Genomic DNA, 14845 nt, shown 5'->3' with positions numbered 1-14845 from the left:
AAATTCGAATGAGCTATACTCTAAGTGAACTCATTGTCCAGGGGTCCCTCTCACCTCACGTACTTACACACTAGCATCCTCCCTCCCTTCTTCCCAGCACTTCCCTTCCCAGCACGTTTCACCCTAGCAAAACACTCAGCACAGACTGATGAGCTCGTTAGCACGGGAAGGTGTATTAAACCTACCGTGAGATTTACCTACCTGTACCATAAAGGGATTCCAGCCAAAGCTAAAGCTCTTCTGTTTGACCCGCCCGTCACGAGCTACAGTCTGTGCGTAATCTGCAAGGCCACCCTTCCTCTGCTCTGCCTCTAGGTGCAGCTGTGCAACCCTCCCCAGAGAGGACCGTGGACAACAGCTGACCATTGATTGCTTTTGCACCCTAACTCAACTGGATTTATGCACACGTGTGCAAAGCGCTGTGTGCTAAGTGAACAGGCCTTTTGCACACATTTCTGCTCATGCCCATTAGTTTAAAGCCCACGTATTGATGTTCTCATTTAGACTTTAGATTTAAAAAAACATTTTTTTTTTTCAGATCTGTGCATCAAGTGGCAAGCCGAACATTGCTAGATTAGCCTGGCTCAGAAGTCACTCCTCCCTCCCAAGCGGTGATGAGGTGACTCAGGCTAATTTGTTCATGAAACAAATTAGTAGGGTTCTTTACACCTTAGGTTAGAGCTGGGCGTGGTGGCGCACGCCTTTAATCCCAGCACTCGGGAGGCAGAGGCAGGCGGATTTCTGAGTTTGAGGACAGCCAGGGTTATACAGAAAAACCCTGTCTCAAAAACAAAAAACAAAACAAAACAAACAAAAAAAAACCACCTGAAGTTGGACTTATGTCACTTGGCCAAGTGTAACAGTTATGTGTACAGCGTATTCTGGCTTTTGTGGGAGTGACACCTTAACGTTACCGAGAGCCTCCGTAGCAAAGCAATGAGTGGAGATAGGTATTCCAGAAAGGAACTTGCCACCAAATTGGAAAAACAGATCTTGCTAATGTCATGAGGTGCTGTTTCCAGTTCTAGGTGGTGAGAACCGGGTCACCAGGCCTTCATCCTGTACCTTAGGGTGGCATTGGCCACTGTGATTTCAGCAAGAGGCTCTAGAGTGTGTGCCTGAGGACCACATGCCCTGGAGATAAGGTCTGGTTACTTTAGTCTGTATTGGTTAGCTGCCCCAGGATAAATCTGTTGTGACCAGGCTTCCATGGTCATGGGTGTAATGGGTGGGGAGGTTTTGAAACCATTAGTTACCGCTCTCATTAGCTTGCCCCCTCGTGGAAAGTCTGTGTTTCAAGCAGGTGTTTGGGACATGTGGCTAACATGGATATGAAATTGAACTGAAGATTCACTAAGTAAATGAATAATCGTCTGCCTCAAAATTCACCTCCTGTTGCCTATCCTATAAGTCTTGGTTATCGGGCTGCCTCTAAGCAGTAATCGTGTTAAGACCACGTGGATGGAACTAATGTCTTCTCCGGAAATTAGGATGCTGATTTCAGAGCTGTAGCAGGGTTTGCCTGAGAGGAGCACCCTGCAGCCTCACCCTCCTGCCTACAAACCCCTTCCCCAGGTTCTCAACCCTGGCTGAGTGTTGGAATACATCAAAATACTCAGTTCTGAGCCCCACCTTTCCCTACGAGGAAGTTTCCCTAGGGTGGGTTTTGAGTGTCAGTGTTTGAGGAAGTCCTTCGGAGAGCTGCTACTTATTACTGTTGCCCTGGGGAACATCCTTGCTTAGGGATGGCAGAGGGTCTTTCGTGAGGACCTTGCTGAGCTCTGGTGAGCTGAGGGGGTGGGATGAGGGTCTTAGGTTCCCTGAGAGCCTTTTTGGAGCTTCATCTTTGCTGGCTTGGAATGGTAGAGTCAGAGAGCAGAGAGGTGGAGGGAGATCTGTGCCCAAAGCAGCTGCATTCCATTGCCCAGTGTCTGTCAGGGCAGCCTCCATCTCAGGCCAGGAAGAGGAGCCCAGCTCTCAGCACCTGGACTCAACACAAGGGAGCTGGTGTGGATCTTCCTCTGCATTTGATAGATCTCACAACTCAGTCACCAACAATGAGCTGTAAAGCGGTTATGCTAACTAGAACAATTTAGGCTAATTAAAACAGTTCTGGGCTCATCAAAGCTCACTGCTTTGCATCCAAGTGCATTAAGTGACAGAGTAAGTAGAATGAAATTGTGTGTATGTGTGGGTGAGTGGGTGGGGGCTCCACTGACAAAATCCAGCTTAAACAGCATTTATGGGACTACAGGTTTTAACCAAGCTTACAAATACATGTGTCTCATTGACCCATCCATTCTCAGTACTGACTCTCATGACTCCAGGAGATCCTTAACCCACCTGTACCCCAGATAAAAACTGGGTGCCGCCTTACCGCCTTCTCAGCCACCGCTCTGTCTGGCCACAGCTCTCTCTGTCACCATCTGTTTTATTGGAAAGACTTGTCTAAACTTGTCACTCACAGTAGCTCAAGTGGTTTCACTCCGCCCTTCACTCAGCGGCTTCATTTCCCTCTGGGAGGGGACGCTGTGTTCTATCCCTCTCTAGCCCAATACCAGTCCCCCACGGGCCCTTTCCTGCTGCCCCATGCACCTCATGTTTCTTTCCTGTTACTCTTGAACTCACTCAAAGGGCCAAAGCATTCAAAAGGAGAAGCAATACACAGTAAGTTCGATGCTAAAGTTGGTTCACTTTGAAATGACTACCTCTTGCATATCCTACACCTCAACCTTGGCTAGAATTCAGATCTCCAGCCAGCAGAAGGCCAGAAGCCACCAAAGAGAAGATCAAAGTCAGTGGAGACAACTTTTTAGGCGAATGGAACCTCAGTCCCTCAGAAACCCCTACCTGGAGAAACTTCACCTCATATTGTGAACTGTAAGCCATCTTTTCAGCTGACATCAAGTAAATGAGGGGACGAGCAAGCTGTTTTTAAAAACCATCACAAAATTTAGGCAGTCAATGTAAGAACCCCTGAAATGTGTGCTCTGAGAAAACGTTCTGTGTGGACAGTAGAAGACTGAGCGTGAGGACCCCAGAAGCAGTAGATTATCTGTTAACAGGACTGGCTTCTCGGAGCTGGGCTAGATGTGGTCCTGCCTGCAAGCCCTTGCCAGCTGGGCAGATGGCTAGAGTACAATCTGAGTGTGGCTCCTAAGAAGTGTGATCTCTGATCTGGAAAAGCAGGGCCGCCTGGTGCAGCTGATGTTGGTAGATACTGGGGTTTCCTGGGTGCCCGCAGGGATTTTCAGGTTCTTGTGACCAGGAACAAGGAATTGGACAGCTGAGTCCCACCCACCACTCCCCCAACACACACACACCCACCCACACACACACACACACACACACACACACACACACACACATACATGCCAAAATGCCACACCCGTGTTAAAGATTCCATAGGGCTGTTGATGGATTGTGGCGAGCTGGATGTTGGAGAGCTGGAACTAAATTATCTTTAGTCCCCTGCATAACCATTTATTTCCCACCTCTGAGTTTGACCTAACATCCTTGTGACTATTGGATAAAAATCCTTGGTGGAATGTACAAATCTCTAGCTTCCACCAAAGGCTAAGAGTGTCTTCAGACAGCATCTGTGGCCTATAAAAGAGACTTTTCTGGTTTGCTGTAATCTGCCTACCTGGTATTTCCACCAATGTATTATTTGTCAAGTACCTTGAGAGACAAGTTCCCTTTGCTCTGTTACCATGTTGGAACATGTTTTGTTGTTTATTTCTTTTTTGTTGTTTTTCTATTTTCTAAGTAGCATGACTTAACTGTGTTCCTGCTCCACGGTCACTCATTTTTGAGGCCAGAATAAACGGTAGCATTCGTTCTGAGGTGACAGCTGTGTCCGCATTTAAAACAGGCAGTTGATAAACAGCAGCAAAAGCAGAGATAGTTAGAAAAAAATCCATTTCCAAAGGGGAAGGACAGAGAATGAGAAACTTAACTGGCCAGGCGCTATGGGATTAGAGCTTTGGCATCCAGCATCGTAGACACGGGGTGGGGGTGGGAGTGGGGGGTCTTTTGGATAGTCTGGGCTTCCTTACAGTGCTGTTACGTGTTTCTGAGTCACGGGTCACCTTCAGAGTCTGAAGTGTCGCTGTGCCTGCATCAATGGTTTCAGCAAGTCCGAGTGGCACTTTGCTGATGTGTATTTTCTCTGTGCTAATTTCACAGCCTTTGTGTAGACCCTTTGGACCTCAGTCTTCACTCCCTGCCTTACGGTGGTAGAGAGGGTGAAGGCACATGGGAGACAGGCAAAGGGCCTTGGAATTCATTCCATTGCCTGCTCATGTGCAGTTCACACATCTGGAGGAGTGCAGTTCAGGCCTGAGTGGAACTCAGAGCTCCCATGGTTCCACCCACTACTAAAGTTCCCCGACTCCTTCTAATCAGACCTGAGCATCACTGGCCTAAGTTTTCCATAGTATGAGGAGGCATTGTGATTTTATCTTGAGGCCAGGGCTTTCTAAACTGGGCTTCCTGACTCCCTCAAAGATTTCTATAGATGTCTGAAGTTTTCTGTTGAAAAGGATGTCACATTTCCCTGGTGTTCACAGTCCAAAGGAAGTTCAAATCTGCCTGTCAGTCCCAGGAGACCCTCTCACCAGACATATCTCCCTTGTGCGAATCTCTCTAGTGCCTGCACTTCATGCCCTCAGATATAAAGACCTTGACATGGAAGTCTAAAGGGAGCTTGAGGGTCACTTAGAGTCTGTCTCAACATATCTATGTTCAAATGAGATAGATCTGAAGACACCAGCGCTGGGTGGCCATTTGCTTAGACACACAGCATGGTCTCCATAAGGCACATTCCAGACGGACAAGTGGCAATGTGAATTCTCATAAGCAGAAGGTACTTGGTGGTCAGGATGCATATGGTAAGGTCACTGCAGGGATGCTCATGACTCCCCACTCTGCCTTCCCCAGAGAACTCAGAGGTGGGAAACAGTGATGAGTCAATTGTTCTGCCCTCCTAGGCAGAGGACCCTCTGTGGGGCCCATGATGCTGAGGTGCTGATGGGAGACGGGGCCTTGGAGAACCAGAGGATGCTTTACTTAGTGGCCTGCAAAGTTAGGTAAGAGCAGTTTGTTACTTTGCCACCTTCCCAGCAATGGGGAGGGATAACTTTATTTCCAGGTCAAGACTCATTAGCTCGCCCCTGCCTGTGCTTACTTGTAGATTCAACCAGCAGGTACTGAGACGGGGCTCAGGACTCTGCCTGGGAAGGTCCCTTATACACCAGCTCTCTTCCCAAGCTGCAGGTGCTAACGTTAGGAGTCACCACTCATTTATTCCAGCTGCATTTGTATAGTGCAGACAAGGCTCTCTTGTATAGTGAGACAGTTTGGGGTTAAGTGGGGTGAACATATAATTTATTGTTCAAACCGGGACATGTGAGAGGGCCAGGATGCAGGCGTAAACTTGTCTGGTTGCATCCTTAGGTGCAGATGGAATGCAGACTGTACCCCCTGCCATCTAGGCTTTTGTCCACCAGTGATATGACAGCTATGGTATAGACAGGATCTTACTATATAACTGTGGCTTTGAACTTGATATGTAGCTAAGCTGGTCTTGAACTTGATATGCGCCCACCTCCTCCTCCCAAGAGCTGAGATTGCTATTGCAGCCACTATGTCCTCAGGAAGGGGTTACGCCATTTATTTAGTGGTGCTGTGAATCAAGGCTGGGGCCTTTGGTGTTAGGCAAAACACTCTACCAAAGAACTACACCCTGAGTCCTCTGCTGAAGATTCTATAGGATGTGACAGAAATACCCCCAAGATCCCCATTTCTGTTATTCCCATGAAATGGAAAAGAAGAAATGCTGTATTGGGAACTGGCCTTGGGCTCCGATGGGAGATCAGGATGGGAACGGAATGAAAGAATCGATTTTTCCCTTTTCCAACGCTGGTTGCTCTCTTTGTGCCCATGGTCTGTCTTGCTAACACTGGACTCCTATGGGTTAACCCAGCTGTGAGTGGAACAATAAGAAGGGACTAGATGCTCAGTGAATGGTTAAATAGCTCTGGGAGGCAGCAAGGAACAGCATAGTCCCCAGGGATATCTAGTCCAGCAGTAGCATCTGTTGGAGGGACACCTAGAGGCCCGTGTCTGTCTAGAAGTAAGGCTCTCTGAAAGGGGCTATTAGTCAGGCTTTGCCAGATAGAGGCTGAGGCCATTGGTGGTTTTGTGATGAGCACCATGTTTGCACCTTTGTGGAGAGCTTTACATTGCTTATGAGATCTGCCAGAAAACCTGGAGGGATCCGCCACAGAAAGGTGGAAAGATCCACCCACTCCTCCTGCTAATTAGCATATTTAAGTGATGCTAACCCACACAAGAGAATAAGGGGTGACCTCAGGGGCAGAGCCTAGAAACCATACTGTCCGTATTGATGAGCAGATAGATGCACGTGTTAAACAGGCCTCCCCATCCTCTCCTGCTACAGCTGTTTTCGACTAGAGGATTCAGAGAAGCCAGACTCACCTTAGCTTTCTATAGCATCCAAACACACACGGCGGGAAAGGGACTTGGAATGACTTTCTTCCTGTTAGCTCATGCTCAGAGCTCACAGCTACCACAGAGCATCATACTGCCTCTGGTTCCTGGGTCTACTGAGTCTTGAAAGACTCCACTCTAGAGAGCCCTGTTTTCCCATCCCTGGACAAGTACATAATTGGTTTTGGCTTTGTTTGTTTGTACTGTTTTAACTCTCTCAGAATCCAATTTCTCCATGCCATGCCAGCTCCCTTCCACAGGACCCTGGAGCTCTTAGAGACTTCAGGCCTTCAGTAGCTAGCTTTTCTACCATGGATTCTCCCTAAAGCACCCTGGGAAATGCTGTCCTCATCCTTCTGCCCCACAGATGCTCCATCACTCACCACAATTATAATTTACCAGCATTTACAAACCCATCAGGCACTTTCTGGTCCCCCTTTAGGAAAGGACCCCTGGGCTTGGAACTAGGCTGGGACTGGGGCTGGGGTTCAGGCTGGTGTCTCAAAGCCATTGGATTAGGACGAGGAATTTGCCCGGTGTGCTCCCTCCTCTTTCCCAGCTTTCTAGGGTAGGGTGAGTGGAAGGGTTAAACAAACGCCTGAGGGCCTGCAGGGTCTGGGTGTTGGAAGTTGTTCTGACAGAATCTGATAATGAGGCTTCTCTCCAGGAAGGCCACTCAGTGAGGGACTAACAGCACAGAAGACTGCAGGACGGTAATGAGGACTGACGGGGCTGTAGGGAGCAGATGCTGAGTGAGGTTAATGAGTGCAGACCCAGAGAGATGGTCTAATGTCTCTGGTGGCATTTTGAGGACACCCACCACTCAGCCATGGCCATGACTGGGGCCTAGGAAGCAGAGCAGGGTTAGGGTGACATCTCTACCCAACTGGTCTGTAGCCGGAGACTTCTCATGGTGCAGACCTGGGCAGCACTGTCCCACCCAGCATACATCACAGACCCCTGAACCCTCTAGGTAATAATGAGTGGTACAATGGAAGAGGGCATCTGAGGAGCACTGATGGGTGTTACTGAGGAGCACGGGTGGGTGGTACTGAGGCTCTGTGGCATCGGCTCTGATAAGTCTCCAGTCTTTTCCAGTCTCAACAGCTCTTCATATAGCCTCTTGGGGCAAAGCCATTTACACCTCTTTGCTCTAAGAGAGCATCCATGCCGGGTGGTGGTGGCGCACGCCTTTAATCCCAGCACTTGGGAGGCAGAGGCAGGTGGATTTCTGGGTTTGAGGCCAGCCTGGTCTACAAAGTGAGTTCAGGACAGCCAGAGCTACACAGAGAAACTCTGTCTCAAAAAAAACAAAACATAAAACAAAACAAAACAAGAGCCATGATGCTAATGAATTCAGCTCTCACTGCTCCTCCAGCTAGGCAGGGAGACTTTGCAGGGCATGCATGACTTTTGTCCCTAGAGAAACCCAAGCCTAGGCATTTCTGCCACCTACCTCCCCAATGACAAGAGAAGCAGAGGCACAGCTTTGCCCATGGCACTCTCTAGAGCACTGCCAAGTGGGAACCGCCTCTTCACCAGCTCCCACCATTATCTGATACGTGAGTCGGGGAGCCGTCGCAGAAGATGCCGTCTGGGGACACAAAGCTTATCTCAGGATCGTTTTCAGCTCATTCTTTTCAGTCCCCTATAAAGAGGGCTTAAGAGAAGGCGGGTAGAGTGTTTTTGATGATAGATCGCCGTGCAATTTGGGACATACATCTCAGAAGCATTATATAGATGCGCGTGGCGTGCCTACAGCTGCTTGTGTATTTGAAAAGCCCCAGCACACGCAGCTGTAAAAAAGGAGAGATGGAAAGAAGGAAGGAAAGAAAGAAGTTGATCCTGAATTCTGACTCATTCTTGTTGTAAAATGCATCCGTGAATTCCGGAACAATTACACTTCCATGCACTTGTTTGAGGTGTGATTTCCATATAATTTCCATCCTAGGCTTAACAGTTACTTATAAAAACTGTCTATAATTTATAATTGCCAATATCTAGGGCTGGCAAGATGGCTCAGCCAGTAATGGTGCTTGCCCTAAAGCAAGATGATGTGGGTCTTCTGTATTAGTTAGGGTTTTACTGCTGTGAACAGACACCATGACCAAGGCAAGTCTTATAAAAAAAAAAAACAACAACAACATTTAATTGGGGCTGGCTTAGCTGGGAAGGATCTTGCCCCAAGGTTCCACTTCCTTAATCTGTTATCTCCTAGAACACAGGATTTTGCTCCATTTCACTTCCTGGTACCCCTTTAATACTCGAATCATATATTTTATATTTTTCCTTTCTAAGCTTGCTATGCTTGTTCAAACTTCTCTTAATGTAAAATGCACTTAGTCCAACTTTTAACCTCAACAATGTTAAAAATCCAAAGTTCAAGGTCTCTTCTGAGATTCATCCAATCACTTAACTATAATCCCCAAAGAAAGACAGGAAGCCAGCTGGGCAAACTCCAAACTCTGCATCTCCATGGCTGATGTCAAAGCAGGACCCACATATGGTGAAAAGAGAAAATTGTCTTCCAAAATTTTTTCCTCTGACTCCACACACAGACTATAGCACACAAGCACTACCCCCAAATGAAAGTGTTTTTAAAAAAAACTTCCAATATCCAATGTGACTTTAATAAAATGTTTATATTTAAAAATGCTTTTAAGCATGTGTCTATAGTCCTAGCGCTCAGAAGACAGAGGCAGGATTTTAAGTTCAAGGCAAGCATGAGTCCAGCCTAAGCTAAGTGAGGTCCTGTCCAACAAACACAGAAAAATAAAAGTCTTGATAGGCCGATCTAGAAGTCTTGAAAAATCCCAAGAGTCAGGCAGAGAAGTTGATAGGCCAGAGGAGACCTCTAAAAATAAAATTCCCCAGGGTGGGATGATGGAGAGGCTGGAAAGAAAACTAGCGACACAAGCCACCTGCTGACAAAGTGTTTGAAGACAGGTGACAGTGGCCCTGGAACCAGGCAGTGTCTAGGTGTCATTTGGTGTGTTTTAAAGTGCTGCGACAGTTTTCTAAAATTCAAATATCTACCAAGTGTCAGAAACCACATCTTTTCACGCTTTAAAATGTATCAAACGCCAAAATAAAAATGCATTAAAATGTATCAAACGCCAAAATAAAAATGCGTACGGCTGGATAAGTTTTCAAAGTTTATTTTCGTGGGGTACCTAGACAAGGGGCCTTTTCAAGTCCTTCTTCTGCTCCAGGGACAGAGGAATGGAAGAGAAGCCTGAAATCAAGCTGTTTTCTTCTTGCTTTCGGAGCCTGAAGGGCCTTGCCTCCTCTCCCTCCCAATTCCAGAATATTAGTCCCTGGCACAGGCGGGGTTTACGCTGCGGGTGATGCAGATGCCACCCTTTGGGGTGACAGGAATGATTCGGGCCCTTTGAACCTAAAGACTCCACAGGAAGGTCTGCTCGGGCCCAGCCCATAAGAAGAGGGGCATGGATATGTCCTGCAGACATTCTGCCTTTATTACTGGCTCACGATATCTCTCCAACATCTAGTTGCTCGAATTGAAGGTGGCCAACTCCACAGATGTCTGGCTGATGTCACCGAGATCCTGGGGCCCTTGTTTCAATCACTCCCAGGCATACTCTGATTTGAGGGATCCTCACCCTTCTTCCCCAGGCGCTTCTGTTCTCCCTTCTGTCAGGCACTGTGTATATGACTGGCCCGCGAGTGTGACTTTCCATCTAACTCACTTCCCGTGGTCTAGGTCCCCACACTGAGCCCAGACTGAATGGGGGGCTCCCAGGAGGGATGGCCGACTGAAAGCCAGCATTCTCCTGGACACACATGGGAAACGGACTGGGGAAGAAGAAGGCTACATGGGAAACGGACTGGGGAAGAAGAAGGCTACCTTGGCGAAGGGCTGGTCATCTCTGCTTGACAGCTCCTGGGATGAAGCCAGAGAAGTTCATTCTTGTCTCCCTTGCCTTTAGAGGGCGCCCTCACGTGTGGAGATGAAAAGCAAGGAGCAGAGCCAACTGTGGGTGCTGTAGGTGGGGCAAGTAGCTGTGTGACTTGGCCAGGTCCCTGCCTGCTCTGCGCCTCAGCTTCTTCAGATGTAAACGGTGCTGCAGTGAGGACCCAACAAAAGAGGCTGGGTGCACAGAGGCTTGATGGTGTGAGATGCATCCCTTCTGAGGGTCCCGTGATGTCCCTCTGCTCCTTCGTGCTTGAAGATGTGTGGCTGGCTGCACTGGGCCCTGGTCCTTCAGAGCCCCCCCATGTCAGAGCTTTCCTTTCCTTCCAGGCGGGAGTGTTCATTCTCCTCCCTTCTCCTGTACCTTGTACCCTGTGGGTCAGGGTAGCAAGGAGGACCCAGGGGAAGGCTGTAAAGGATGGGGAAGCTGCCTCAGTGGTGGAGTGCTGGGCAGACGGTGACAGAGGGTCACACAGCAGCTGTCTGCTTGATGCTGTGGAAGCTGATCCTGGTGGGCGACGTAGGGATGGACATGGCCCGGGCCACAGGCACCCGGAGGGCGTGGTCGTCCTGCCAGCGGTGCCACCGCTTTCTCAGGGCCGCGCGCACCTGCAGGGAAGGAGAGTCACCTGCCTCTGCCATCCCTTACCCCGACCTCGAGAACTATTAAAGTTCTCTGGGATGGCCCTCGGCCTGCCACCCTCACTCCAGGGCGCTGGTGAGGTCTTAAACTCAGGTCCTCCCCTGAACTCTGTGTCTGCCCCGCAGTTTCCTTCAGGGACCCACCCTCTCTTTCCCTCTCCTGGAGAGGCTACTGGCCTGCTTAAGGTTCCAGTTCCCCTGCCACCATGAATTAGTCACTATGGCTCTGTAAGTCAGCCCCTCAACTCAGCAGGCATCAGGCCCAGCTTTCTGCTCATCAAGGAAAAGCCTCTTGTCGCCTGCTATGTACTCTGCCTTCTCTACCACTGCCTAAGGGACAACTCCTGGCTCCGTCTTTTCTACACCAAACTGACTCTCTTCTGCTTGTATTGTAATGGAAGACAACAGCTTCTTCCTTAGAGGAGAGTGTGTGTGTGTGTGTGTGTGTGTGTGTGTGTGTGTGCGTGCATGCATGTGTGTTCTCACTGAGCACCACAGCACGTATGTGGAGGTCAGCTTTCCTTCAGGAGTAGATTCTCTTCCCCCACCATGTGAGTCTCAGGTTTGAACTGAGGTCCTGAGCTTTGGCAGTCATCCACCAGCCCCCGACGGTTTCTTCTCTGCCGAGTTCGTAAAGAACTGCTTGAATGACATATGCCACCTCACATATTTCTGTAAGCTTCCCTCTGTCATCCCCTCTGTCTGGCTTCCTCAGGTCCTGCTATCTGGGCACCTTCCTAGACTCTGAGGGCATACATTAAGCACAGGCATGTTACTCCTGGCTTGTGTAGTTGACCTAAGCTGGCTCTGCAGGAGAAGTCCTATTTCCCTAAAGCTAAGTGGTTTCTTAGCCCCATCTCCTCAACTCCATAGATGGAGTTGAGAAGAGCCAGCGACGAAGCTCTTCTGAAAGACTGGGCAGCTTGGCTGGACCACCTGGGAGCACAGTCTAAGAGACCTGAGCCCCTAGACCACCCCAAAGGCCCTGACTCCTACCTCTCCATTGAAGAAGCAGTAGAAAACGGACACAAAGAAACCCTAGAAAGGAAGGAAGGCGATGTCAGGCATCTGCTGAGGGGTCATTCCAGCCAGCAGTGTGGGAGGACACAGGATGGCTGGGTGGAGCTCAGAAGGCATGCAGTTACCCCAGGGTCTGCTCTAAGCTGGGTGTGACCTCTTGCCTCAACATCCTGAGCTTGTCCTAAGTGTTCTCAGAAGTGCTAAGACAGTTAAGTCCCAGGATGGGGGTGATACAACCAGGGCACCCTGGTCAGCATCTGGGGCCAAGTGGGGTTCTGGATGTGCAAGCGCTTGTGTTTTGGTGCTCATATAACTGATCCTAGCATGCCGGCTCAGTGTTAGCATCGGGGCCTGGGAGGTGTGCTGGCCCGGGGGGTGGGTGTAGGGGTGTCTACCTGGAAGGACTGCAGGAAAGAATTGAAGTAGATGAACACAATCTGGGACAGGTCGTCCTCTCCAGGATTGACAAAGAAGAGCATGTAGGTGATGCCCAACAGGGGGAGGAGGACCAGCGTGGCCTTCACTGCCTTCCTGGATGGGGAAGCAAGAGGGTGAGAACAAACCTGAGCTTACCTATAGGATAGGATTCACTGGGGGAGGGGGAGATGCGGTGCTATGCTTTGCTCAAGCAACTCCAGGGGTGAGGGCCCCAAGGGCTCTGGTGAGAGAACCCCCTTTCTTCTTCCATACCCGCCAGGCCGAGGTGTCCAGGCATTTCCTTACCTGTATTGGATTGTCTCAGACGTGGTGGATGCTCGTAACTTCGTCATCAGGATCCTGACGATGTTGAACAGAAATACAAAATTGATCTGGAAGAAAGTGGAGAGGGACACGGGAGGGTGTGTGATGAGAGTGGGCTGAGAAAAAGAACCTCTGGCACCTGCAGAAGCTCCAGCACTGGGCACCTGCTTTGGTCACCCAACTTCTGCTCCTACCCAGCAGGGCAGGACGGCACCCATTGACTCCAGGGCCTGCCTGCCCTCCACCCATGGTCCAGGCAGCTTATAAAGAAGACGGGTGGGAAATGTGACTACTCCTCTGGAGTCACTCCTGAGAACTCCAACCCCTGCTTTACTCCAAGACAATACAGAACCATACCCCAGATCTCTGATCTACCTCTCTTGGTCACAGGGTTCCTACTTATTGGTGTAGGATCTCAGAGACTCTCAAACTGTCACCAGCTCTAGGTTGGTCAAAGGTCCTTTCAGCCCTACGCTGGGGGAGGGGGACACAGGCCAGATGGAGTGATTAGTCTCTACTACTCCTTCTCCTAGGTGCTCCAAAGCCTTCAGACACCCACGGGCGAGGAAGATAAATGGGCTGCCCAGTTGCGCTGGGAAAGGAACAATTAATCTTCATTTGGTGTTTTCCCTTAACATCAAAAGACACTCCCACCTCTGACTGCTATGGGTCTGTTGGCACCTGAGTCAGCTGCCTGCCGCATGGGTCTCTGGCTCCCCCGCATCTCTTGCTTTCTGAGGGGGATCTCAAGAGTCAGTCAGTTGATCAGCTGGTCCCTGGGGCTGTGCTGTCCCTCTGTGTATGCTGCCCTGTATGACTGTCCATATGTGCTTGTTTCAGAGTGGGTCTTGTGCGACCATGCGTATGTGTCTATCAGGGAACACTGTGTGCCTGCATTTCTCTTTATGTATTGCTAAGTGCAGGCAAATGGGAATGGAATGTGTACATGCCTGTTGGGACTCTTTCCCCTGAAAGCGTTCACAGCCTGGGAGACACATAATTAGCCTAGAGATGCCTGCTGGCCTATCTGTGTGGAGACACACACATGCTCCCCAGTCTCTGTCTAGAAAAATCCATTGCTTCTACAGATCAAGCCAGCCCTTCTAATTCTCTCACTCTATAGATTCAGGGAAGGGAATAAAGGACATCATTATATATCAGCCTTGTAGCCAACTGTCCCCAAACCGGGCACTAGAGGAGCTGGAGACCTCAGGCTCCCTTCTCCCTACATCTTACTTCTCTCTCACATTCATTTATAGACTATGGCCCAGTGAGCCCACAGACAGCCGGGAGGAAGCAAGAGGCTGCTCATGGCCTGCTGCCTGCTGCCTCTCAAGGTTCACCTAGCCTAGGGTAACACAAAGTTCTTTTTCTTTTCCCAGGTCTTTCTGATGTCTCTGAGAAATAAAAAGATACTCAAGTTTCTTGGATTGAACATCATTCAACTCACTAACTGGTTCGTTCAATTATCTATCCCAATGTTTCATCTCTCCATTAACCTACCAAATAGTCGTCCATCTATCCAACTACCCTCCCACCAAACACTTCATTCAATTTTCCACCCATTGTTTTTGCTCATCCATCCATCCATCCATCCATCCATCCTCCCATTTACCCACCCATGTACCCAACAATCACTGGCCACCTCTTGGCCACAGGGTCCTATTCTATGTTGAGGAGGTAGCAGGAAAGGCGGCTGATATGGAGTGTCTAGAAGACACTGTTCTACCTTTTCACTAACAGGCAACCCTCACCTAGTTTTGTCTCCCTGGAAGCTACCCTTTCTTTTTGAGTTCATTTCCCAGCCCCCCTTTATAGTATCTATATCAGCTCCATCCCAGATAACTTCCTCTCTCTCCAGAGAGCACTCTGACCACTCCAGACCACACATACCCCAAAGCAAAACATGCCAGCTCCCCAGCAAACCATTATACTCATACCTTGTCTAACTGGCTCAAGCAATTACCTTTCCATGCCAGCCTCTGCGCTGGGGCA

At 49.3% G+C, this 14845-nt stretch overlaps 1 protein-coding gene across 4 annotated transcripts in view; it reads right to left on the bottom strand.

Annotated features, from left to right (window-relative positions):
• Positions 1-9682: 9682 nt before the first annotated feature.
• Crhr2 (corticotropin releasing hormone receptor 2) overlaps positions 9683-14845 on the bottom strand; it is a 43220-nt gene continuing 38057 nt past the window's right edge. For all 4 annotated transcript variants that reach the window (XM_021164561.3, XM_021164562.2, XM_021164564.2 and 1 more), the window contains 4 exons: positions 12833-12918; positions 12505-12640; positions 12086-12127; positions 9683-11056 (listed from right to left, as the gene is read on the bottom strand). In XM_021164561.3, coding sequence (XP_021020220.1) covers positions 10916-11056; positions 12086-12127; positions 12505-12640; positions 12833-12918 — 405 coding nt within the window. In that variant the 3' untranslated portion in view covers positions 9683-10915. The remainder of the gene's footprint in view (positions 11057-12085; positions 12128-12504; positions 12641-12832; positions 12919-14845) is intronic.

The sequence above is a fragment of the Mus caroli genome, unplaced genomic scaffold, assembly GCF_978045245.1.
Source record: "Mus caroli unplaced genomic scaffold, Mus_caroli_1 scaffold_7, whole genome shotgun sequence".
Taxonomy (NCBI): Eukaryota; Metazoa; Chordata; class Mammalia; order Rodentia; family Muridae; genus Mus; species Mus caroli.
The sequence above is the reverse complement of the archived record's forward strand: the minus strand, read 5'-3'. Positions and strand labels throughout refer to the sequence as shown.